The 23,241-nt window shown below is 36.3% G+C and overlaps 2 protein-coding genes across 9 annotated transcripts in view; one reads left to right on the top strand and one right to left on the bottom strand.

Moving 5' to 3' along the window:
- Positions 1 to 1,834, top strand: part of LRRC34 (leucine rich repeat containing 34) — a 20,984-nt gene extending 19,150 nt beyond the window's left edge. For all 5 annotated transcript variants that reach the window (XM_014533589.1, XM_014533587.1, XM_005886557.2 and 2 more), the window contains one exon: positions 1,491 to 1,834. In XM_014533589.1, the coding sequence (XP_014389075.1) occupies positions 1,491 to 1,694 (204 nt within the window). In that variant the 3' untranslated portion in view covers positions 1,695 to 1,834. The remainder of the gene's footprint in view (positions 1 to 1,490) is intronic.
- Positions 1,835 to 10,499: 8,665 nt separating this feature from the next.
- MYNN (myoneurin) overlaps positions 10,500 to 23,241 on the bottom strand; it is a 19,409-nt gene continuing 6,667 nt past the window's right edge. Inside the window, exons 3-9 of one of the 4 annotated variants that reach the window (XR_001360659.1) lie at positions 20,455 to 21,248; positions 19,257 to 19,416; positions 17,286 to 17,464; positions 16,109 to 16,192; positions 15,007 to 15,093; positions 12,842 to 13,167; positions 10,500 to 11,236 (exon numbers count right to left, since the gene is read on the bottom strand). Coding sequence is in view for 3 of the 4 variants with exons in the window: in XM_005886551.2 (XP_005886613.1) it covers positions 12,905 to 13,167; positions 15,007 to 15,093; positions 16,109 to 16,192; positions 17,286 to 17,464; positions 19,257 to 19,416; positions 20,455 to 21,248 (1,567 nt within the window). In the remaining variant the exon portion in view is untranslated. Of the gene's footprint in view, positions 11,237 to 11,557; positions 13,168 to 15,006; positions 15,094 to 16,108; positions 16,193 to 17,285; positions 17,465 to 19,256; positions 19,417 to 20,454; positions 21,249 to 23,241 lie in introns of those variants that run through there. The other 3 variants (XM_005886551.2, XM_005886553.2, XM_014533584.1) reach the window with 3 other exon arrangements.

Raw genomic sequence — 23,241 nt, 5'->3', positions numbered from 1 at the left:
GGTCTCGGCGGCTTCCCAGCCCCATCTCTGTCTCCATCTCCGTCTCTGCTCTGGGCCTCACCTGTGTGCGCAACCTCCTCCTGCCTGGTCGTGACCCATTACTGTGTCCTGGCCTAATTTGCATATTTCCTTTTTTTATATATAGAGAGATAATTATTTACATTGTTTACAAGTGCATTAGGAATGATTACAAAGTAGAGTGAGGCGCTATAAGTTTTGATAAATTTTAACATTAAGTCCTAAAAATTAGCTACTGGAAAGTTTGATTGAAATAGCAAGATATCAAGTGCTACATCCTATATAATAAAAGCCTAGGTGACATCGTGCAACATCATCACAAGATGGCCACCACAAGATGGCCGGCAGGGGATGGCAGATGCGGACGAGCAGGCCTGCAGGGCAGGGCAGTTGGGGGCGATCAGGTCAGCAGGGGAGGGCAGTTGGGGGCGATCGGGCCGGCAGGGTAGCTATTAGGCGTCAATCAGGCTGGCAGGGGAGTGGTTAGGGGTGGATCAGGCTGGCAGGCAGAAGCGGTTAGGGGCAATCAGGCAGGCAGGCAAGCGGTGAGGAGCCAGCAGTCCCTGATTGTGAGATGGATGTCTGACTGGGATTGGGCCTAAACCAGCGTCGGACATCCTCCAAGGGGTCCCAAATTGGAGAGGGTGCAGGCTGGGCTGAGGGATACCACCAACCCCCCTCCTGTGCATGAATTTTATGTACCAGGCCTCTAGTATGAATATAAAGATCACATACTAGAAGCTAAGTTGAGTTTACAACTAATAATGACAAGCTAAAGCAGAAAGCAGCTAGACTTTAAAATCTTTTACTGTCTAAATTTGCCTTTCTCTATAATTGCAACCTTACTGACAAACCAGTTTAACACGCTTGTATAACACCCTTACACAGATACCAATGATCCATAAGCAATATGCAAAGTAATTTCTACAATGAAGATATAATTAGGCAGCCAGCCAGGCCAGCATCTAATACTATGGGGATTATCTCTTAGCCTAAATCCGTAGATTAGTTTCAGCAAGTTCATGAACTCCGTATAGTTATAAGATAAAATCTGTGCTTAATTTTTCTGAGAAATGGGTCCCTGGTTATCATCAGATCTTCAAGGACATATACAATAGCCCTCCTCCTTCATTTAAGAACCTCTGTGGGACTTGACATTTTTTACCATGGGACTTTTCAGTCCACAAAAGTGGTGTACAGAGAATTGGTAGCTCTAGGAGTTATTTAAAAAAAAAAAAAAAAAAAAAAAAAAAGCTCCTAATATATTAGAAATGTTTTACAAAATTTTAATTTCATTGTGTGAAATTAAATGAATAAAAACCTAATTACAATACCTAGAAAGTATAAAAATTCAGCAATGTTATTCAGAATATTTTATTATAAACTGCAAATTAGCACAGCCAATTTAAGTACTGTAAAATGAATAAACTATTTTCTTAATGATATAGTTTTTCTTTTCTTAAAAATATTAGGCATATTCAAACTTAATTAAAATGGGCCGTCTAAAACCAGACGATACCGATGTGCAGCCGTATGAGGTGGATGGACGTGTGTATCTTTCAGAAGTCTCCAATGGCCTTAAAAGGCACTACTACTGGACACCAACTTATGGAGAAGCTTCCAGCCACTCATCTAATGCCGGTTTCAGCCTTGTACCAGTAGGCCAACAGCTATGACAAACAGCTCTAAAATAATTTTCACACATTTGACTTATTATATTCACAGAGATGAACATTTTATTGCCCATTTCGTAAATTAGGACAAATTACTTTTATCAAATATGTAAAAGATATGGCTATATTAAACTATCCATTATGAAAAAACTGAGTAGTGCAATTTTTAAAAGGAAATTTTACAAAATAGAGACTACAATTTTTATACCCTGGAGAAAGAAATCAAGGAACTTTTTGTAAAGAAAATATAACCAAGTAGTAAAATAGCATACAAGAAAAGGTCATTATAGGTATGCTAACTCTAGGTTGTCATGAAGTGGTAAAAAGGTTTCAGGTAGCAGATTCTCAGGGAATTCCAAGGGGTTTAGGGGTTGAAAAGCATTTTATATGTCTTATTTAGGTATTACAGATGGGTGTTGATACAATCTCACAGATACAGGCAAATAGGTATAAATATACACATATACAAATACATATAGAAGTATACTTCCCAAACACGCCAGTGCTACCAGTGAGCTTTTTAAGACAGCTCTCTTTTGGAGTTCTATCTTACTCTCTTTAAGATAATTCTCTTTTAACATAGTTCTCTCTTTTGCCAGTAACATTTTAATGATTTGATGGCAAATAATGACTGTTGCCTGTAGTGGATCTTGTTTTCAAATTAAGATTACTATGAAGAGGCAATTGACACTAGGATCCTTCAATTAGAGACCTATATTCACAAACTTATGAATCCTTACAAACCAAAAAGAGGCTGCTTAATTTGAATGATTTATTACTGCTCAAGCCAGGCAAAGTGAGAAAAAAGTATGTGAACAGATTTTAAAAGGTACTTTAAATTAAGCTGAGGTTCTGCAGTCTAAAAGAAAATAAGTCTGTCTCTAAATGTTGAGAATGGATTAGAATAAAAGGTAGTGGTCAACTTTACAGTTGTCCCAAGTATTGACGTTCACTTAAAGTATTGTGAATTCCTCAAATCACAGCTGTACTCTAAAAATTTAACATTAAAAAAAACACAGAGCCCTTGCCAGTTTGGCTCAGTGGATAGAGCGTCAGCCTGCAAACTGAAGGGTCCTGGGTTCAATTCTGGTCAAGGGCATGTATCTTGGTTGCAGGCTCCATCACTGGCCCAGGTCAGGGCCTGTGTGGGAGGCAACTGATCGATGTGTCTCTGTCTGTCTTTCCCCCTTCCTTCCACTCTCTCTCTAAAAATCAATGGAAAAATATCCTCAGATGAGGATTAACAAAAACAAAACAAAAAAACCCAGACATATCACCCACTGCCCATTCCTTCATTAAATTAAACAATTAAGATAAATATCCCCTACTATTTCATTACTTTTAAAGTTTAACAGGTCTTTCCTTATATACAGCACCTAATACCATCTTTCCATACTCCCTGGGAAGGGGGTAGGGGGCAACAGAAGGGGTGAAAATGGTGATGGTGGTGGTTATAAAATGGGAAGAACATTTGAAGAAATTGTATCAGGCATTATTTTCATGTAATGTTATAGAGTCATTGAGCAGAAAAGACCTAAATGCCTTAAGAAATGCATTTTCCTGCTTTCAGAGAGATGAATTTGAATCATCTAGGGCAGATGATTGCTATTGGGTTGCTGAGAAACAAAATCTTAAAACATCTGGAATTGGTTGATAAATACACACCCAATGGTTTTTGTTAGTAACAAAATGTATGAAATGGATTTTTAGGTTTTTATTTTATTTTTTGGTCAATCCTCACCTGAGGGTATTTTTTCCACTGATTTTTTTTTTTTCTTAAGCGACTGGAAAAGAAGATGGGTGAGGGAGAGAGAGAAACATCGATGTAAGAGAGACATATTAACTGGTTGCCGCCTGCACTCATCCCGACCAGAGCAAGAGATCAAACCTGCAACCTAGGTATGTGCCCTTGACTGGGAATCTAACCTGCAACCACTGAGCCACACTTGCCAGGGGCAAGGTGTGTGTGTGTGTTTTTAAAGGTAAATATTGTTTATAGGTTATATTTAAGGAAACTACCACATCTGGTAATGGAATTTTTTTAATTTTATTTTTTTAAATATGGAACGCTTCACGAATTTGCGTGTCATCCTTGCGCAGGGGCCATGCTAATCTTCTCTGTATCGTTCCAATTTTAGTATATGTGCAGCCGAAGCAAGCACTGGTAATGGAATTTTAGATATGACCTTCCATTGGTGCTGTCAACAAATGTTTAAAATGGAATAAGTGAAACTGTACAGACCACAGAATATATCTGGACACTTATACTGACTGATTTTACTAGTTACTGATTTTACTCTTGGTTATTAAATTTTATCAAACCTTATGTGGCAAAGTTCTTCTCTACATGTTTGAAAACTTTTCTTTCCATTTTAATATTTCTCTTGTGCATATATAAAAACTAATTGGTTTTACAAAGTGCTTTTACATTATTACATGCTGAACAGATCCAGAACTAAACATCTGTATCTAAAAAGCTGTATGTCCCAGGAAAGTCACAGTGGTTCTGTAATAATTTAAAAATGCAATAGGAAGTTGAATAAAATTTTTGTTTTCTAATCAAATTTGAAAAACTACAGATTTCAGTAAGTGCAATAAAATCATGCTATAGGGCCTAACCGGTTTGGCTCAGTGGATAGAGCGTCGGCCTGTGGACTGAAGGGTCCCAGGTTCAATTCTGGTCAAGGGCATGTACCTTGGTTGCGGGCACATCCCCAGTAGGGGGTGTGCAGGAGGCAGCTGATCGATGTTTCTTTCTCATCAATGTTTCTAGCTCTCTATCCCTCTCCCTTCCTCTCTCTAAAAAATCAATAAAATATATATATTTTTAAAAATCATGCTATAGGAAAAAATACATTTAAAACTGTTATTACATTTGGAAAACATTAAGTTCGTGAGGAAATACTACTCCTATAAAGATCCAATAAACTCAATATGACAAACTTCTGCCCTACCCGGTTTGGCTCAGTGGATAGAGTGTTGGTCTGCAGAAATAAAGGTCCTGGGTTGTGGGCTCGATCCCCAGCAGGGGGCCTGCAGGAGGCAGCCAATCAAGGATTCTCTCTCATCACTGATGTTTCTATCTCTCCCTCTCCCTTCCTCTCTGGAAATCAATAAAAATATTTTTTAAAAATATATTATGACAAACTTCTTACACTTGAACATCTGTCCAGAGAGTGATCAGTTTGTCAAACTACAGATACTAAATCAGCATTTTTAAAAAGTGTGAAGCATCAGAATCACCTGGGACAAATGTTTAAAATACAGATTCTCAGAGTCAGACCTACTGAATCAAAAGTTTCTAAGCAGCCTGTAGAGTCTGCATTTTTACAATCCAGGTCACCTTTCACCTCTTTACAGTTTAAAAACCAATGCTCTGGTTTTCGCATTCTTCAATTTAAAAGAAAAAAATTATATATTTCTTTTAAATAGACGTATAGCAATCATACAGAAAAGTACAAAAATCTTGAGTGAATAGCTAGACGATCACAAAGTTACCCACCTATGTTAACTATGACACAGATAAAGACAGTAAATCACAAGCTTCCCCCAAGTGCCTCCAAACCTCTTCCAATAGACAACCACTATACTGACTTCTAACACCAGAGTAATTTTGCCTGTTCAATAATTTTAAATAAATGGCATCAAATAGTGTATACGTTTTGTATCTGACTTCTTTTGCTCAACATTAGATTAGTGTGGTTCATTTATGTTGTTTAATGTAGCAGTAGCCCATCTTTTATTGCACTGAAATATTCTAGAATATGCTGGGCAGTAGACGAGTCTACTGCATTCTGGAAAGACAGCCTCTAAGGCTAGGACACAGTCAAGTAACCCTTAGCACTAATGCTTTTCCAGGCCTCTTTCTGTTCTTGTGTGCTATGGAGATGTCCCACTAACTTCCCACATTCTCCCAAGAGGAGACTCAGAAGGTAGCTGATGGGGAAGCAAATAGGTTTACCAGGAGCCCGCAGTGAGGTAACCTGCAACCGGACTGCTTGAGAGTTGCAGAAGTCTCAGAGTTCTCCATACCTAAGAAAACCTAGGTGAGGTCAGCGCAGCCAAGAACTACTGAGGGCTCCGACCAGGCTCGTCGGAAAAACCTGATCACACAATTTACCAGCTGTTGCTCAGGGCACCAGAGGCCAGCAAGATGCCCAGAGAATGGAAGAGCTGAAGACACTGACTTCCTTGATGCCACTGTGTCATATGAAGCTCCCTCCCCCATATATCTGGATCCCATTTAAGAGAAAGAGCAGAAATAAGACTGCAATATTCCAAGAGTTTAAGCATTAACAAGATATTATAAACTATATATCCCCTTTATATAAGGCTCGATTTTAAAGCGGTTAGGACTAAAAATTATTTTTTTCCCAGACTTCCCACTGGTGGGAGCTCACGAGGAATGATATGGAAGTTCTATAGGAAAACTCCACTTCCTCTGCACATGTGAACTGTAATGAGTAAATCTGCAACCATATACGTGTCTTAAGTTTCCTTCCATTTTCCTCCTAGCAATCTTTGAAGATCCAGCTCAGAAACAGCTTTGTATTACAGTGCTGTAAATTATATTATACTCATTTTACAATGTTTAAAATTTGGGAAAAAAATGAACAAAGTGATTTATACTTTTTTAGATATTTGGTAAAATAATGATCTTGTTTGTGCCACACACTCTGCTTTTCAAACTAAATAGTATTCATTATGTCTTATCTACTACTCAAACTACATCCACCTGGCTTCTACTCCAATTACCCAACCCAATGTTGCTTTTGACTGGCATCCTATTTAATTTCTCTTTACCATGTGACCAGCTTGAACCATCACTTTTTTGTTACTACTTTCCATCTCCTTTTGTCTTTGGCAAATTCTTGAAATGCATTTTCCCAATATTTTGTCCTCATCTTTTGTTCTTCTGTACCAACTCCCAAGGCTGCCTTGATCACTTCTATCACAATAATTAGTCGTATGCTGCAAGATCTGTCTCTCTAGTTTCACCTCTACTGGGTTTCAGGCCCCATTTCCAACTACTGCTGGTTTCCCGTGGATATCTCACCTCCAGTCAAATTCAGTAAATCCACAATAAGAGTTTTCTCTTTCATTTATGTTCTTGGCAACACCACCCCAGTCACTAAGGATCAAAACTTAGGTGTCTTAAGCTAACTGCAAGGAACAGAAACTGACTCAAGCCTTTTTAAGAAAAAGCGGAATTATGCCCGAATGGGGCAGCTCATTGGTTCCACATCAACCTATGAACCATGAGGTCACACGGTTCCATTCCGTCACGGCACATGCCCAGGTTGTAGACTCGATCCCCAGTAGGAAGCATGCAGGAGGCAGCCGATCAATGCTTCTCTATCATTGATGTTTCTCTCTCTCTTTCCCTCTCTCTGAAATAAAAAAAAAAAAAGTACTTAAAACTTTAAAATAAAAGAACAAGGGGATTTACTATAAGGATGTATCAGGCAAAACTCACTGGAATCCAAAGATAAGGAAATGAAGCATGGCTGTGTCCCAGGAATGGACCTGAAAAGCTAGAAACCCGGGCCACTCCTCTCTCACAGACCTCAGTTGGTTCTGCAAACCTATTTCATCCCCTTGATTTTGCTCTACAAATCAGCTTTTTCTGCTTCTTCAGTTTCTTTTGGCTTGCTTCACCATGGGCCAGTTATAAATGATCTTTTATTTATATGTATACGTAATGGTCTCAGAATTTCATAGTTCAAATTTATGAGAAAGAACCTAACTAGCCTGCCCAGCCAATGGTTGAGCATTGGCCTATGAACCAGGTCACAGTTCAATCCCCGGTCAGCACATATGCCTGGGTTTAGGGCTCGATCCCCAATAGGGGACGTGTAGGAGGCAGCCAATCAATGATTCTGTCTCATCATTGAGACATCATCATCATCATTTCTACCTCTCTCTCCCTTGCCCTTCCTCTCTGAAATCAATAAAAATGTATTGAACCTAAGTAGCCCGGCTGGTGTTACTCAGTGGTTGAGCACCGACCCATGAACCAAGAGGTCCTCCAGTTTGATTCCCAGTCAGGGAACATGCCTGGGTTGTAGGCTTGATCCTCGCTGTGTGGGGGGAGAGGGCGGAAGAACACACAGGAGGCAGCCAACCAATGTGTCTTTCTCATCAATATTTCTGTCTATCCCTCTCCCTTCTCCCTCTAAAATCAATAAAAACATATATTTTTAAAAAGAACCTAACTAGCTCAGTCTGGCTTAAGAACTGTTTCCCACTGGTAAGGTATTCAGGCAGCTGTAGTCTTGGTATGGAATCATGTGTTACAAATGTGGCTGTCTAGCCCCTGCCCTTCAGCAGTCAACTGCGGTTTTCGTGAGAGCGTGGGTTATGAACCAGGCTACCCAATTCCATTCCTTCTGCATAGGCTAAGGGTAGAGGACTTTGCAAGTAAAATGGTATAGGTATAGCTAAGCCTACCCGGTTTCGCTCAGTGGTTAGAGGACTGGTCCGCAGACTGAAGGGTCTTGGGTTTGATTCCAGTTAAGGGCATGGACTTTGGTTGCAGACTGGATCCTGGGCCTCGGTTGGGGTGCATGCGGGAGGCAACCAATCAATGTTTCTGTCTATCCCCCTCCCTTCCATTGTCTCTGAATATCAATGGAAAAAAATATCCTAGGATGAGGATTAACAACAAAAAAGATGGTATAACAAAAAAAGATGGTATAGGTATAGAGCTGGACATGTGGAACTTCTATCTCATTCCCATTTCATACTTTCTCTCCATTCTGCCTATCTCAGTCAGCTGTGTGCAAAGGGCTCCCATCAGCCATCTCTTGTTTTCAGAACTAGGGGAGCAACAGCCCTTTTTTTGTCCATTCAACTCCCTGACTGCTCAACATTTCCTTTCTCGCCTTCCTCCCCTGCAGTACCCCACATTCTGACTTATTTTATTGCTAGTTATATTCAGGCTTGTCTTTCCCATTTGACTGTAAACTTAAGGGTGGAATTTATCTTATTTATCTTTGTAGCTTTATGATGTTGATATCATTGTAATTAGCTAATTAATAGAAAAAGAACAAAAGGGAGGTCAGATATTATAGGCATGTCACCTGGGTAGCTTCACCAGGAAACTACAATTTCACACTCCACAGGGAACCACAGGCCCATCCCCTGCATGTTACTGGGGGAAGGGAATAGACAAAAGGGAGGATGGACACATATGCAGTGAAGTTGGGGTGACCAAGGGAAGATACTTGCCAATCAAATCTAGGAACAGAAATCATTGGTTATAATGGTGGAGCCAACTACACCCATGAAAATTTGGGGGATACATAAACCCCCAAAGGAGTTCACTCCTGTGACTCTCTTGACTTGTGGCTCTTGGCTCTCTGGTTCCTTTGGTTTTGCACCTGCCTGTATTCCCTCCATAGACACATGGCCCATGGCCATGCTGACCCCACATAAAATAGACTGATAGACTGCAGCTGGGAATACAAACTAAACTAGTCTGATGCAAGATTGGATGATGCCCTAATATGGAACAGAGACTCTGGATACTGGCTTTTATGTTAGCCCTACTGAAGCCACAGCTATACTTCTTCCTTGAAGGGACATAGGGAAATGGGACCTTAGGAACTCAGGGGTGTAATTCCACAGAAATAAAGCTTTCTACAATATTTCATCCTCCCATGTGAGTCTCAGAAAATTCTTTTTCTCAGGATATCACAAGAATTCCATTCCCATGAGCAACAGGTGGGGATGAGGAACTCGCCCCACTGGCAACAATTTCATTCATTTTCCAGCATTTGAAATACTAGCCAAATATTTTAATCCAAATATCTGTTCACAACCATGGTGTTTTAGTCCATTCTTCTTGAAATTGAATATCCCCATTTCTGTATGATAATTTATATAATTATTTAATTCCTTAAATATACCAAATCTCTCTTGAATGAAAGGGGGCAGGGACTGCAGAGACAGAAGAGTAAACTATATTATTGTCTCAAGAAATTAATGCTCCACCCGGCCAATGTGGCTCAATGGTTGAGCATCAACCTATGGTCACAGTTTGATTCCCAGTCGGACCACATGTCCAGGCTTTGGGTTCAATCCCCGGTGGGGGGTGAGGGGAGTGTGCAGGGGGCAATCGATTGATGATTCTCATCACTGATGTTTCTCTCTCTCTCCTTCTCCTTTCCTCTCTGAAATATATAAAAATATTTTTAAAAAAGAAATTAATACTACAATAAGTAAATGTCAATATAGTTCATAAATGAGTAAAAATGTAGAATTTACAGGTATTGCATTAAAATATAATTTCTTTTTACTTGGTGGTATTTCTAGCTAAGTTCTACAGACTCAAAATCTCTGAGTAAAAGATGGAAAGTTATATGAAGAGCTTCATTAATAAATGCTTCCAAAAGGATGGACATTAAAAATATTTAGGATAATAGTTCTCAATGTGTAGTATAGATTAAGATAAACTGTGAGGCTTTGCCAGCACAGATATGTTCCAAAGATTGTTTGATTCAGTAGAAGTAAGGTGGGGTGCGATGGGACTTGGCTATCATTATTCTATAAATGTTTATTGTATGCATCAAATGTTAGAGCTATTATTTTTGGATATTTAAAAACATGAATACATGTATACTGTCTTTATATGAGCACATTTCAACTACTCATTTGCACAATTTCTGTAGAATTAAAACATATAGAAAAGTGGTAAACTATCATTGCATTAGAACTGATAGAACCCTTTTTGAAAAAAAATAAAACAATTTTCTATAATTTGTCTATCAAAATCCTCCTATGAAATTAAACATAAAACAAGTATCATTTAAAAACAGCAAAAAGTCCTTTATATATAATCTATGGTTTCTTTTTTAAAAGTCTAACTTCTAACAATACAGTAGGAAAAGTCTCATACAAACAAAACAAAACTTAAAAAATGTTTCCCAGTAAGATCTTCAGCATCCTAAACACTTTTTAAAAAACTTAGTAATAATAAATAATGAAGAACAGATTTTTCTCAAAACAATGCATTATGTAGACATATTTAAAGATGAACTTAACTAAAATGACACATTTGATTATCAGAATGATAGCAAATACAACTAAAATATATGTATATTATGATAAAGAATAGGATGGCATTATGAGAAGAATGACAAGACAGGAAATTCAGTTTTCAATCTTTCTTTACCTGTCATTCTGGAAGAGCATCAAGCCAATCCAATTTAAAATAAAATTATTTTTAAAAGTAGATAATGTGATTTTAAAAAAAGCACAGTAAATCAACTATAACAATTCCAATCCAGTAATACTAAAAATAATAAATCTGAAGGCTAATCTATGCAAAGGCAAAGTGCTAATGATCACATTAGAGGAAATTTGGTAACTACTGCCCTCCTAGAATTATGACATCATTGTAGTGTTTTTAAAAAGAAACTTTGTTCATTAGATGCTTGAATTAATGAAGAGATGAATTAAATATAACCTCTCCATTTCAGCAGACTTCTTAAAGAGGCTGAGTCTTTTAATTTTCTTTAAAATCTTCACATTCCAATAAATTCCTATTGAATTTAAGCCAGAATAGATTAGTTGAACATTTTATAACTCTATAAATTGTATTTAAGCCCAGTATATTAAGTCAATACACATGCATAGCTAGATTTCTTAAATAATTAAATACTATGTTTGATGGAAATATAAGGCATATTTCAAACTCAATTCAATTAAGTCAATCTTATTGGTGGTAATTTACTGTAAAAATGCTGAGTGTGCTGTGAAATGGTGACGATTTTTACAGTTCACAAGAATTAAGTAGTTTTATTATGTACTCTAGTTGGTTCCTATGGCCAAGACCCCAGAGAAAATACAATCAAAGAAATCAATACCAATAGAAAACACATTAACTTTATTATAGATGTAGTTTAAAACCAAAACAAGCCACAACTAATGTATGGCAGAAATAAAATATAATGTCACCAAGGTGTGTTCGATGAGCGGTATAGGAACTGACTCTGAAACTGATAATGTTCAAAGATCAGGCAGTAAAATAAATCAATACTAGTGTGTGGGAAAAGTAGAATGGGGAAGAGTGGTAGCAGATATCAGAATAATACTGATTTTCTATATTCATTAGGAAGGAAAAGGGTGACTGTGAAGCTACAAACCACCACCAAATGTTGTGGTTTCTTATAAAATTTTCAAACTCAAAACTTATAGAACACTCAAATATAAAATGTTTAATAAACCGGCTTTCTGATAATTCAAGTGTTTACTAGTACTTATAACTGAAGTTAAATTTCTTAAATCTATGTAATATAATGTATCAAATTCAGAAACCAAGTGATTTATAGTATGCATTAAGTTTATATTTAGAAAATTCTTTTTAGAATTTTCTATTTTAAAAGTGCACAACAGGTATAAGAGAAACTTATTCAAAAATTTAAAAACTCAGTATATTTTCCTCATCTTCAATAATCTAGAAACCTATTAAAACATAACCTGAATAAAATTTTGAAACTGTCTTGTAACAAAGTAAAAATACCAAATAGCTATTTAAATTTATTTTGAAAATATAATGTCAGTTAACTCAAATCAAAGGTACTGACCATTGGTTTTCTCCAGAATACTGAGTTCTAAAATAAACAAGAATTTATATACAGTTTTTCCAGCTTTTAAGAGAAATATTTTTCGTTTCATTAAAAAAGTTATCTCCAATGGAATATATTAATAGAGATATAGCACAATTCTTATTCAGTATCTAAATTTTCTTAGGCAGAAATATGAAATTTTATTTTTTCCCTCATTGTTTATGTATTGGCCTATGGAGCTTAGTAACAGCAATACTCTTGTGCTGATACCATCATGGATTTTACTTTAATTTTGAGGGGAAGAAAAATTTTAAGTCCCACAGGTCAAAACTGAATCATATAAATTGACAGATTCCACTTCAATAAATGAAAGGCAAGTCTAAAATGCAAAATAAAAATGGAATTTAGGCAGCTCTAAAAGATAAGGAAACTTAACCACCCAAAATAGTGCTACTGACATAAAAGCCAAAACTCAAAACAAGCATTGCAGTTATGAGATATAGCATCAGGTGCCTTTACTTCAGTGAATGAATAATAGCCACAACTCAAATGAATGATAATTACGATGAATATACGCACCTTACCAGAGATGTTTATGTTTACTACCAGAGATGTTTTAGCAATTCCATAATCCTCACAAAGTCAGTATAACTGTTGTAAAAAAATCAATTGTGGTTCTGAATACCCATTCACAGTTGACCTCAACAATGTGTCTGATGTCAGAGACTGATTATCTGTGACAGGCAGAAGCATGTGGTGGTCCTCAGTCCCAAGTGGAAGGGCTAGTGGCAAAGTCATATCAGAAGGTTTCACATCCAAAGTTTCTGATAAAGGGCTTTTTTGTATGGAATCTTGTTCACTTAAGGGATGATCCTCTATACTAGTATCTAGAATTTTATCTGCCCCTGAAATGGAAGAGGAAAAAAATTATACTATCTTTAAAGACAAAACAAAACCCTTACCATTCCCAGAACTTCCAACCACCACACCTTTACTCAGGCTACTTCTCTTTTGTTGAATAGCCCTCGTTATCTATACAAGTTCAACATGGGCTTTGAGACTAGGTTCAAACAACAACTCCACAATAAAAATGAACTGAATTGCCCTAGCCGGTTTGGCTCAGTGGATAGAGCATAGGCCTGCGGAGTGAAAGGTCCGGGTTCTATTCCGGCAAGGGCACATGCCGGGGTTGTGGGCTCGATCCCCAGTGGGGGGCATGCAGGAGGCAGCCGATCAATGACTCTCTCTCATCGTTGATGTTTCTATCCCTTCCTCTCTAAAATCAATAAAGAAATACATTTTTTTTAAAAATTAATAAAAATGGACAATTATTCTAGTCCTGGATGAGTTGCTTCTAATCTATTTTACCACTCATTTGTGTTTCATATAATGCCTTGTGACATGCTATCCTTTATAATAAAAGGGTAATATGCAAATAGAATGAACGGCAGAACAAGGGGGTGGGGCAGAAGCTCAAAGCAGGAGCTGCCCCCTGGTGGTCAGTGCGATCCCACAGGGGAAGTGCCGCTCAGCCACAAGCTGAACATCCCCCAGTTGGACATCCCCCAAGGGCTCCGGACTGCTAAAGGGCAAGGGCGCAGGCCAGGCTGAGGGCCCAGGCCTCTAGTTTCTCTTATCACTATGTAACACTCAACTTAGGTATGCTTTGAATCCTCAACTAGACTAAAGTACCTAATAGAGCTATACACATAATATTGACATGATTACAATCTCACTATTATTATTAGACAAAACTGTGCATTTGCTTGTATAAAAATGTAACTCAGTAACTCAGTTCTTACAGACTACTCTTCAGTTCAACCAAGAATATAGCTCCCACTTTCCTGTCCCAGTGTTTCTCTCCACAATGTTGCCTGGAATGAACGCTTCCTTTCCCATTTCCATCCTCTTAACTCTTCTCTGTCCTGCAAGTTTCCCAGGATTAGGTCTTTCCAATACCTCAGAAGTAATTAATCTCTTCTTCAGCACTTAGTGTCTCTATTATAGCCTGCATATTGTCTTGTAATCATATTTATTTAGATTTCTGGTCTCCCATACCAGGTTGCAAGTTCTTTGAAGATTAGACTACAACTTGTTCAACTTCATATATCCTGAAGTTATGTGTATGTTAGAAGTACTTAATTTTTGTGGAATTAATGGCTCAATGCAGTCTTCAGATGTTACTAATTAAATCCTTATGTTTATGTTTCCTATCAAAGACTCACTAGCATTTCTATACACCGAAGAAGCCTGGTGTTTTGTTTTGTTTCTAATCACAACAGAAGAAAATGGTAAGCACAGTGAAACTTTTTCAAGGAATTCATTTTAAGCAATATGTTTAAAATGTTGTACTCTGGCTCTCTTATTTTTATATATTATATAGTAGTCTGGGGCTTTCCATTTCCTTATTTCCATATACATATATATATCTGGATTTGTGTTCATGATGGCCCTCTCTTCATATAACTACAGTAAACTCTAGCCAACCCAGACTCTAGTAAACGGAATAGTGATACATCATTTACTTATATATGCCTTCTTTTTGAAACTGTTCATAAATCAGATTTTTGAATGGAGAAAATAGTTAAATATTATTTATTACAAGATCAATATGAAAAGAAATTCAGAGTGAACTTATGTACAAATTATAAAGCTACTTTCCTCATATGTATCTAGTTTTAAAAAATCTAAATTGTTATAATCAATATGAGAAAGCACCAAATTTTTAAAACATGAGCCTTTACCAGAATGAACTTTTGTTTTGTGCTTCTTTAAATTTTTAATATCCGTGTAAGAATTTCCACATAATTCGCAGATAAACGGTCTTTCTCCTGAAAAATAAGTTAAAAGCTTAAAACCTCAATATTTTAGAAGCTAAGACAAAAATATTAATGCTCATGAAAACAAGGCAAACATTACTACACTGTTTAAATTTCGTTTCAAATTACCATTTTAATCACCTGGTTCTAATATAGTGAAATAAAAACTTCTATACACATAGGCATGCCTTTACTTTATGTAAAGTTTTCCCCATTTTAGGGAAAACTGAGCATTTTCATTAACAGAAATTTTAAACTAAAACAAAAACAAAAAACTTACTCTTTTATTTCTATCAGACATTTAGTGAGTGCAATTAAATACCAGACCTTGGCTAAGAGATAGAGGGGGGGGGGGCATAATTATTGTTTCTGTTCTCAAATTAGAAAATCCTTTACAAATTAGAAAATCCTTTAAAAAACCTGACAGAATAAAATGCTATAAAATTGTAATTCTCTTGGAATAAGAACTGTCTGATGCTTTAAGTTGACAACAAATTTATTAAATGTTTCCTAAGTGTTCACACTATTCTAAACAGAAATTATGAGGGGTAATTTTTAAAAAGAAAAAGTCAGAACAGCACATTTTCAAAGTGGCCTTTTCCTTTAATACTTTTTTTACATTTAATATTTTCTTCATACAACTTACAATAACCACTTACTACCTTTTACAATAAACATTCCAATATTAAAATTTATTCCTAAAACTTGCTGAACAATGTTTAACAAGAAAATGTTATCTATTACTGATTCCTTTTCATTTATTGGTATATCTGTGCAATTAAATCCAAATCACTTAAAAAACTATTATCTGGCATACCTCTTAGAAAATCTACACGATTCTCAACCAAATTTATTTCACTCCAAACAACTAAAAAAGTAAGCCAATGAAAAGGTGATATTTATGCATTAAAATATTACTGAAAAGTACAACTATATATTATATAGTCCACAATGGCTTAAAAGTCAAGGTTTACATAAAAAGAAATTAGAGAGAACAAAAAATAATACATTCTCCCTAAACACAGACCTGTATGGGATCGAAAGTGTTTGTTGAGCTCTCCTGAGGAAATAAAACTTTTCCCACAAATACCACATATGTATGGTTTTTCACCTAGATGGAAAATAAAAGATAGCGAAGTGGTGTACTATACCAATATAATATATATTAATTACAATAATCTAAAGTAAGCTGTTTTAAAATATTAAAATTAAAACCTCTTTATAATGTATTTTAGAGGTATTTTCACTGTGATCCAACTGAAATGAATATTAGTAATTATGTTATACTGTTCATGTAACCTGATGCTTTTGATCTAATAAAACTTTATTTCTGCAAATGTCCTTCTAGTACAGCCGTGGGCAAACTACGGCCCACGGGCCGGATCCGGCCCGTTTGAAATGAATAAAACTAAAAAAAAAAAAAAGACCGTACCCTTTTATGTAATGATGTTTACTTTGAATTTATATTAGTTCACACAAACACTCCATCCATGCTTTTGTTCCGGCCCTCCAGTCCAGTTTAAGAACCCATTGTGGCCCTCGAGTCAAAAAGTTTGCCCACCCCTGTTCTAGTAGCTAGAATCAGGCAAGAAATTAGATTTTGATATGATTAAAAACATGTCAATTCATCAATCCATATTTCAATTCTTGCTATGTACTATATTATTAAAGAGGAATAAAATTTAGAAAAAATCTGTTAAAAATATAGCCTATAAAAATGAAAACCTTTGAATAAGATTTGTTTCAAAACTGATACTTCACATTTAAAGTATCTGTTTAATTTGCAAATATTAGAATGTCTGTATAAGAAAAGTCCTAAGAAGTTATAAAATCAATGTTCTACCCAAACCCACCACTACCCCCTAATTTCACTCTATAGGTTTATCCAAGGGAAATGAAACTTCAAGAGGCTAAGGAGTTTTTCTAAGGTCACAAAATATTCAAGTTTATATACTGTCAAAATTATCTGATTTTAATGTATATGTTATATGATAAAAATGTCACCATTTATTATTCTAGAAAATAAGTGTTTTTATATCTAATAGTTATCTAAAAATCATAAGCATAAAAAGCTTCAAAAAGCACAAACACAACAGATATACAACTACAAAGTCTAATCTACTTTCAGTAAAGGCTCAGCTTCCCCTTTTCTTTTATTTACAACTTTCATTATTTTAAACAGGCTCTCCACATCAAATTCTTACCTGTATGTTTTCGAGAATGAGTGATAAGAGAACTAGAGACAGCAAATGCCTTCCCACAAGTATCACACACATAAGGCTTTTCTCCAGTATGCCTACGAACATGATAGGTCAATGTGCTCGCTTGGGCAAATCTCTGTCCACACCTATCACAGACATATGGCTTCTCTCCACTATGCTTCCTATTAGTAAATAAATATAAAGTTATATGCTAATAAGTAAAACAATGTGGAGCATTTTTCATATAGTATTTTAGTTCATTTCATCTTAACAGACCAATTACATGAACTTTAAACCAATAGGTTCAATGGTTTGGTTGTTATCAAAATATCAGTTCTGAGAGAGGTCAACAAGTTTTGCCATAATCTTTACATGGTTGTCAAGTGCGCCCCTAATTCTTCAGGCAATTATTTTTCCTTGTCCATTCACTCACTCTTCAAAACTCTTTCCTCAAACCTTCAGCACCTCCTCACCATCCTCACCCTTAGCTGATTTCTTTGCTTCCTATTCCACCGAGAAAAATTTAAGCAATCATAAAATTTCCACTATCACATCTCTCTACCTACAGAGATCTGTACCTATATAGTTTGCTTTCCTTCTTGTTAATTCTGAAGGTGACAGTTCACCTGAATCCAACTACTCGCATTTGTATAGTTAAGATACCATCCCCCTGCATTTTCCTTCATGTTACATCATCCATTTTTCCTACCCCATTGGACTGTAGCATATAAATATACTGATGTCTCCCATCTTAAAAAAGACCCTTGACCTTACTTGCTCCTCCACTTCTCTCCCACTTATCAAAAACTTGAGTCTCCAACTATTCTTTCATTTCTTCCCTACTGATCTCTTCTCTACTAGCCTCTACTAACACATTGCTTTCGTCAGAAGCACTGACTGCTGACCTCTCACTTTCCTAAGTCCAAGTCAATTCTGTCTCATCTCCCTATCATCACAATATGACAAAGAAATCACTCCCCTCTGGAATAATTTTCTTCACCTGGATTCTGGGGCAACCCACTCTTCTGGTTTTTCTCTTATATTGGCTGGTCCCTCCTAGTCGCCTTTGCTAGTTCTTGTCCATCTCCCAGAACTCTTAGTGTGTCTCACAACATCAGTCCTTTGATCCCTTTTCTATCCACATTCATTCTCTTGGTGACTTCATACAGTGTATGGCTTTAAATACTATCTATATGTTGATGACTCTCAAATTTATATCTTCAGATCAAACCCTGAATTCCAGACTTAGATAACCAACTGTATTGTATAGCTCCATTCAGATGTCTAATAGCCATCTAAAATTTAACATGTTCAGAATTCTACTCTAACAACTCCTGTACTCCTGCTTAAAATCCTCTATCCACAAATTTTCTCTATTTCAGTTAATGGGAATTCCATCTTTTCAGGTGGTCAGGCTCAAAACGTCAACATCATCTTTGATCTTTCTTCCTTCCTTCTTCTCTCCCCTCCTCCCAACTTCCCTTCCTTCCTTTCATGCCCCACATCCAATCTGCAGCAAATTCTGTTTGTCTCACATTTATTAATATATCCAGAATCTGACCACTGCTACCTCTAGCTGACCAGCATCATTCTCACTTGGGTTTTACCTAGAGCTTCCTAACTGGTAAATTTGCTTCTACTCTTTCAATCCTATAATCTTTTCCAAATATAGCAGCCAGAATGATCCTCTTAAACAGTAAGCAACATCACATCATTTACTTCTCAATCTCAAGAATAAAAGCTTTATAATGGCCTATAAAACTGTACACCATCTGGACACCTTAATGCCATTCTGATCTTATTTCCCTCCAGTCACCACAGTTTCCTTGTGGTTCCTTGACTGTGCTAAGGATACTGTATGGCGGAGCCACCTTTAGAAGTTAACTGTACTGAATTCTAATACAGCAGTCAATTCATAAGACTATGGTGAATGACAGACTCAAAGATCAAACGTTTTTTGGTTTTGTTTTTTACCTTGCATGAATCTTGAGATTGCTAGAAGTTGCAAATTGTAAATTGCATACATCACATTTATAGGGTTTTTCCTCACCATGATGCATGCGACTATGGAAGACTAGCTGGCATTTCTGAGCAAATCCTTTATCACACAATTCACATTTGTATGGCTTCTCACCTAAAAGAAGAAGTAAAATCTATATTTAGAAAGAAATACTCTGTTTTAGTTGCTTAAATCATAAACTTTCAAGAGTCCAACAGAACTAGTTTCAGTATTCAAAAAATGTCAAATTACTAGAAGTAAAAAAGCAAATAGGATCTCTTCTCCCAGATTTATTGAAATCAACAGTAGAGTTAAAAGAGATTAGTGTTTCTTAATTCATAATAGTGAAAAGTGATCAATGAGAGAAATACACATTGCATCTGAAAAACTACAAATCTGCCCTAACCGGTTTGGATCAGTGGATAGAGCGTCGGCCTTCAGACTGAAGGGTCCCAGGTTCGATTCTGGTTAAGGGCATGTACCTTGGTTGCGGGCACATCCCTAGTAGGGGGTGTGCAGGAGGCAGCTGATCGATGTTTCTCTCTCATCAATGTTTCTAACTCTCTATTCCTCTCCCTTCCTCTCTGTAAAAAATCAATAAAATATATTTAAAAACAAAACAAAAAAAAAACCCTACAAATCTAAGTGTACCAATAAAGGAAAATGTAGATGCTGAGAAAGAAATATTGTGTAATGCTAATAAACATTCAGAAGTTGACAAAGTCTAGGAAGCAGGTGGTGAGATGTGTTAGCAAAATCTGAGAATTGACCTGAGTTGTAATTACTTTTATTTCTCTTTATCAGTTTTAAAATCTTTGTTAATACTTAGTAAGCTAAACCCAAATTTATGCTTATTTTTAACTCTGAGGGAAAATGGTATAAAGAGCTCATGTATTAAGACTAGAGTATCAGTTACAATAAAATAAATAGCCATTAAATACTTGCTCACATACTTTAAGCACTAAAACAATTAAAAAAAAATAAAAAAAATACTTGCTCACAATTACAAAGAAATTTTCAACACTTTAACATCTTAAATACTTTTATGAATTGAATACAAGTATATATCAAATTTTAATCACAGTCAACACTGTATATTAATGCCTTCTCTCTTAAAAGTTTTATTTCAGTTACAGTATACAAACAATTATACCTCCCATAAATCATTCTTACCTGTATGAGTTCTTACATGTGTTTTCAGCTGGTTACACTGGGTAAATGCCTTTCCACACAAGTGGCAAACATAAGGTTTGACTCCTTTATGTATTCTCATGTGCCTTCTCAAGCTGCTGGCTTCTGAAAACACTTTCCCACATGTGTTACACATTGGCTTGGCCTTGGAATACCTCTGATCCAGCTCTTCCCCAGAGCTCTCCAGCTCATAAGAGTTCTTGACACTGGCTATATTGGACATAGAGTGTTCTTTCAGAGCACAGTTTGGCTGTGATTTTCCACGTTTCCGTTTCACTGTAACAGTTTGCACAATATCTTGGGCTGGAAAAGTATTTTCCACAACTGATGTCAACTCAAGTTCAGAATTATCATTTCTTTGTGCAACCTGTTCAATTACAGGTGTGGACAGTTTATTTGCATCTAGGAATAATTCAACAGATGTATTCTCTAAAATGTTGCTGGGATATTGCACTGTTTTATTCTGCCCTGTTTTCTGGGAGTTGAAGGCCTTCTTCTTCTTTTTAGTTTGAGATGACTTCTTTGCTAAAGCCCCTTGTTTAGGGTTTGCCTGAACTAAATCTGTAGACACTTCTGATTTTTCCCGACTGTTATAATCTCGTAGAGTAAGAAGACAAGTCTGTTGATTCAATTCAATGTTTCCAGTAATACTAGATATCTCTGTAGAAGAGGGATTAGCAATAAAAGCAAAATCTTCCATCTTTATTTTACATTTAGTGACCACCTCTTCCACTTTGAGATAGTCAGCAGCCTGATGAATTTCTTTAACATTCCAACTGTAAGGAAACAAGGCTAAATGACAACATTCTGATCAAAGAACAACTTTTTTTAAAAGAAAAACTGTTTTTGAAACAGAGTTGTGCATATATTTCAATGTCTTTTAAAGACCTAATGAAGCAGAATATGAGAAAGGCATAACTAAGAATGAATCTACAAAATTCATTCATTCACTCAGAGTAATGTTTAGGCAAAAATATCCAGCTTTACAGAACTGAAAAAGATGAAAAAAAATGGTTATTCATAGCTATGTATGTACCGCTGCAGAAAAATAAAATGTCTACCTGTTTTAGAAATGTTTTCATTGATTTTAGAAAGAGAGAAGAAGGGAGAGGGAGCTAAAGAAACATCAATTGGCTGCCTCCTGCACACCCCTTAGTGGGGATGGAGCCTGCAACCTTGGAATCAAACCATGACCTCGGTGCATAGGATGACAATCAACCAACTGAGCCACACCGGCAAGGGCAAAATTTCTACCCATTTTAAAAAACACCTGAAACATAAAAGTAGCTGTTGGTAACTTCCTCCTCTCATTCATCCTGAGCCCTTTTCAGATAACAACCAACTTCCCTGGATTGAAAATAGGAAGAGTCTTTAAAAATTGTTTTCTATTAATCTTCCTCTGCTCTCTTCCTTCTGTGAGGGACTTTAATGGTGCTTTTCAAATTTTCCTATGCATGTGAACCACCAAGGGATCATTCAGATTCAGTATGTCTGTGGTGGGGCCTGAGTGTCTGCATTTCCTTTTTTTTTTTTTTTTTTTTAAGAGAGACACATTGATTGGTTGTCTCCCGAACACAGCGGAGCAGAGGATCAAACCTGCAACCAAGGTAGCACGCATCCTTGACCGGAAATTGAACCCACGACCCTTTGGTAAGTAAGCTGATGCTCTAACCACTGAACTAACTGGCCAGAGCATGAGTGTCTGCATTTCCAGCACACTCTCTGGTGATGCCAATGCTGCTCGTCCATCCATCACACTTGGGTAAACACATTTTAGAATGTGCTCCCCTTGTAAACTGTCTACTTGTGTGTGTGTGTGTGTGTGTGTGTGTGTCAGAGAGAGAGAGAGAGAGAGAGAGAGATCAACCCAAGTTAGCTAGCAAGTTTGTCATATTAGAATTATCTAGAAAAACTTAAGTCACCTTGTTCATCATTCCAGTCAATTTTTACTCAGCACCACCATGTGTGGTACTAAGAGGGATATGAAGAAATAGTCCCTGCCCTCCAGAAGTTTACAACGTAGTGAAAGGTCTGATTACTCTAGCACTGGCTCTGAAATTACTAGCTAAATTAATTACGATAAGTTAGTATCTTTGGGTGCCTCAATTTTCTCAGCTGTAAAATCAGAGTTGAGTTGGTATTAACACTAAAAATTATTTGAGGACATGGACACACACACACACGCGTCCTTCAAGTAACCTTTCTACTTGCCATTTTCCCCAAATATTATTTAATTATACAAGAAAAAATAACTTTTTCCTATTTATTATGTGTGAGCCAGAAAAGGGTTTTAGTTATAGCTAATAATATAAATATAGCACTATTAATACATCTTTCTCAGTTCACTGAAAGTATACATACTACAGTATCTACAAATCTCTATCCATTTTCTCATAATCTAATTAAACATGCTTTGCCCTTCAAGTGCTACCTCTATGTTTCCTCTTTAAATTTAGCACTGCAATAGCTTTTAAAATTGTCTTTTATTATACACATATTCATTTCCAGCTAATTATAAACTAGATTTATAGGCTAGTTTGGAAACCTAGTCAACAGTTTAAGGAACATTTTATTCTCTAAGAAAATCCATCCCAAGTTCCTAAACATACTACAAATACACTTTTGGAACATAATCTGTTTGCATATTAAGTCTTTCCCCTAAATAAGAAAGCTTAGTCTTTTCTTATGGCCCTTGGCTATAATTTTGGAATATATATATATATCACACACACACACACACACACACACACACATATATATATATATATA

The sequence above is a fragment of the Myotis brandtii genome, unplaced genomic scaffold (genome assembly GCF_000412655.1).
Source record: "Myotis brandtii unplaced genomic scaffold, ASM41265v1 scaffold99, whole genome shotgun sequence".
NCBI classification, from domain to species: Eukaryota; Metazoa; Chordata; class Mammalia; order Chiroptera; family Vespertilionidae; genus Myotis; species Myotis brandtii.
The sequence above is the reverse complement of the archived record's forward strand: the minus strand, read 5'-3'. Positions and strand labels throughout refer to the sequence as shown.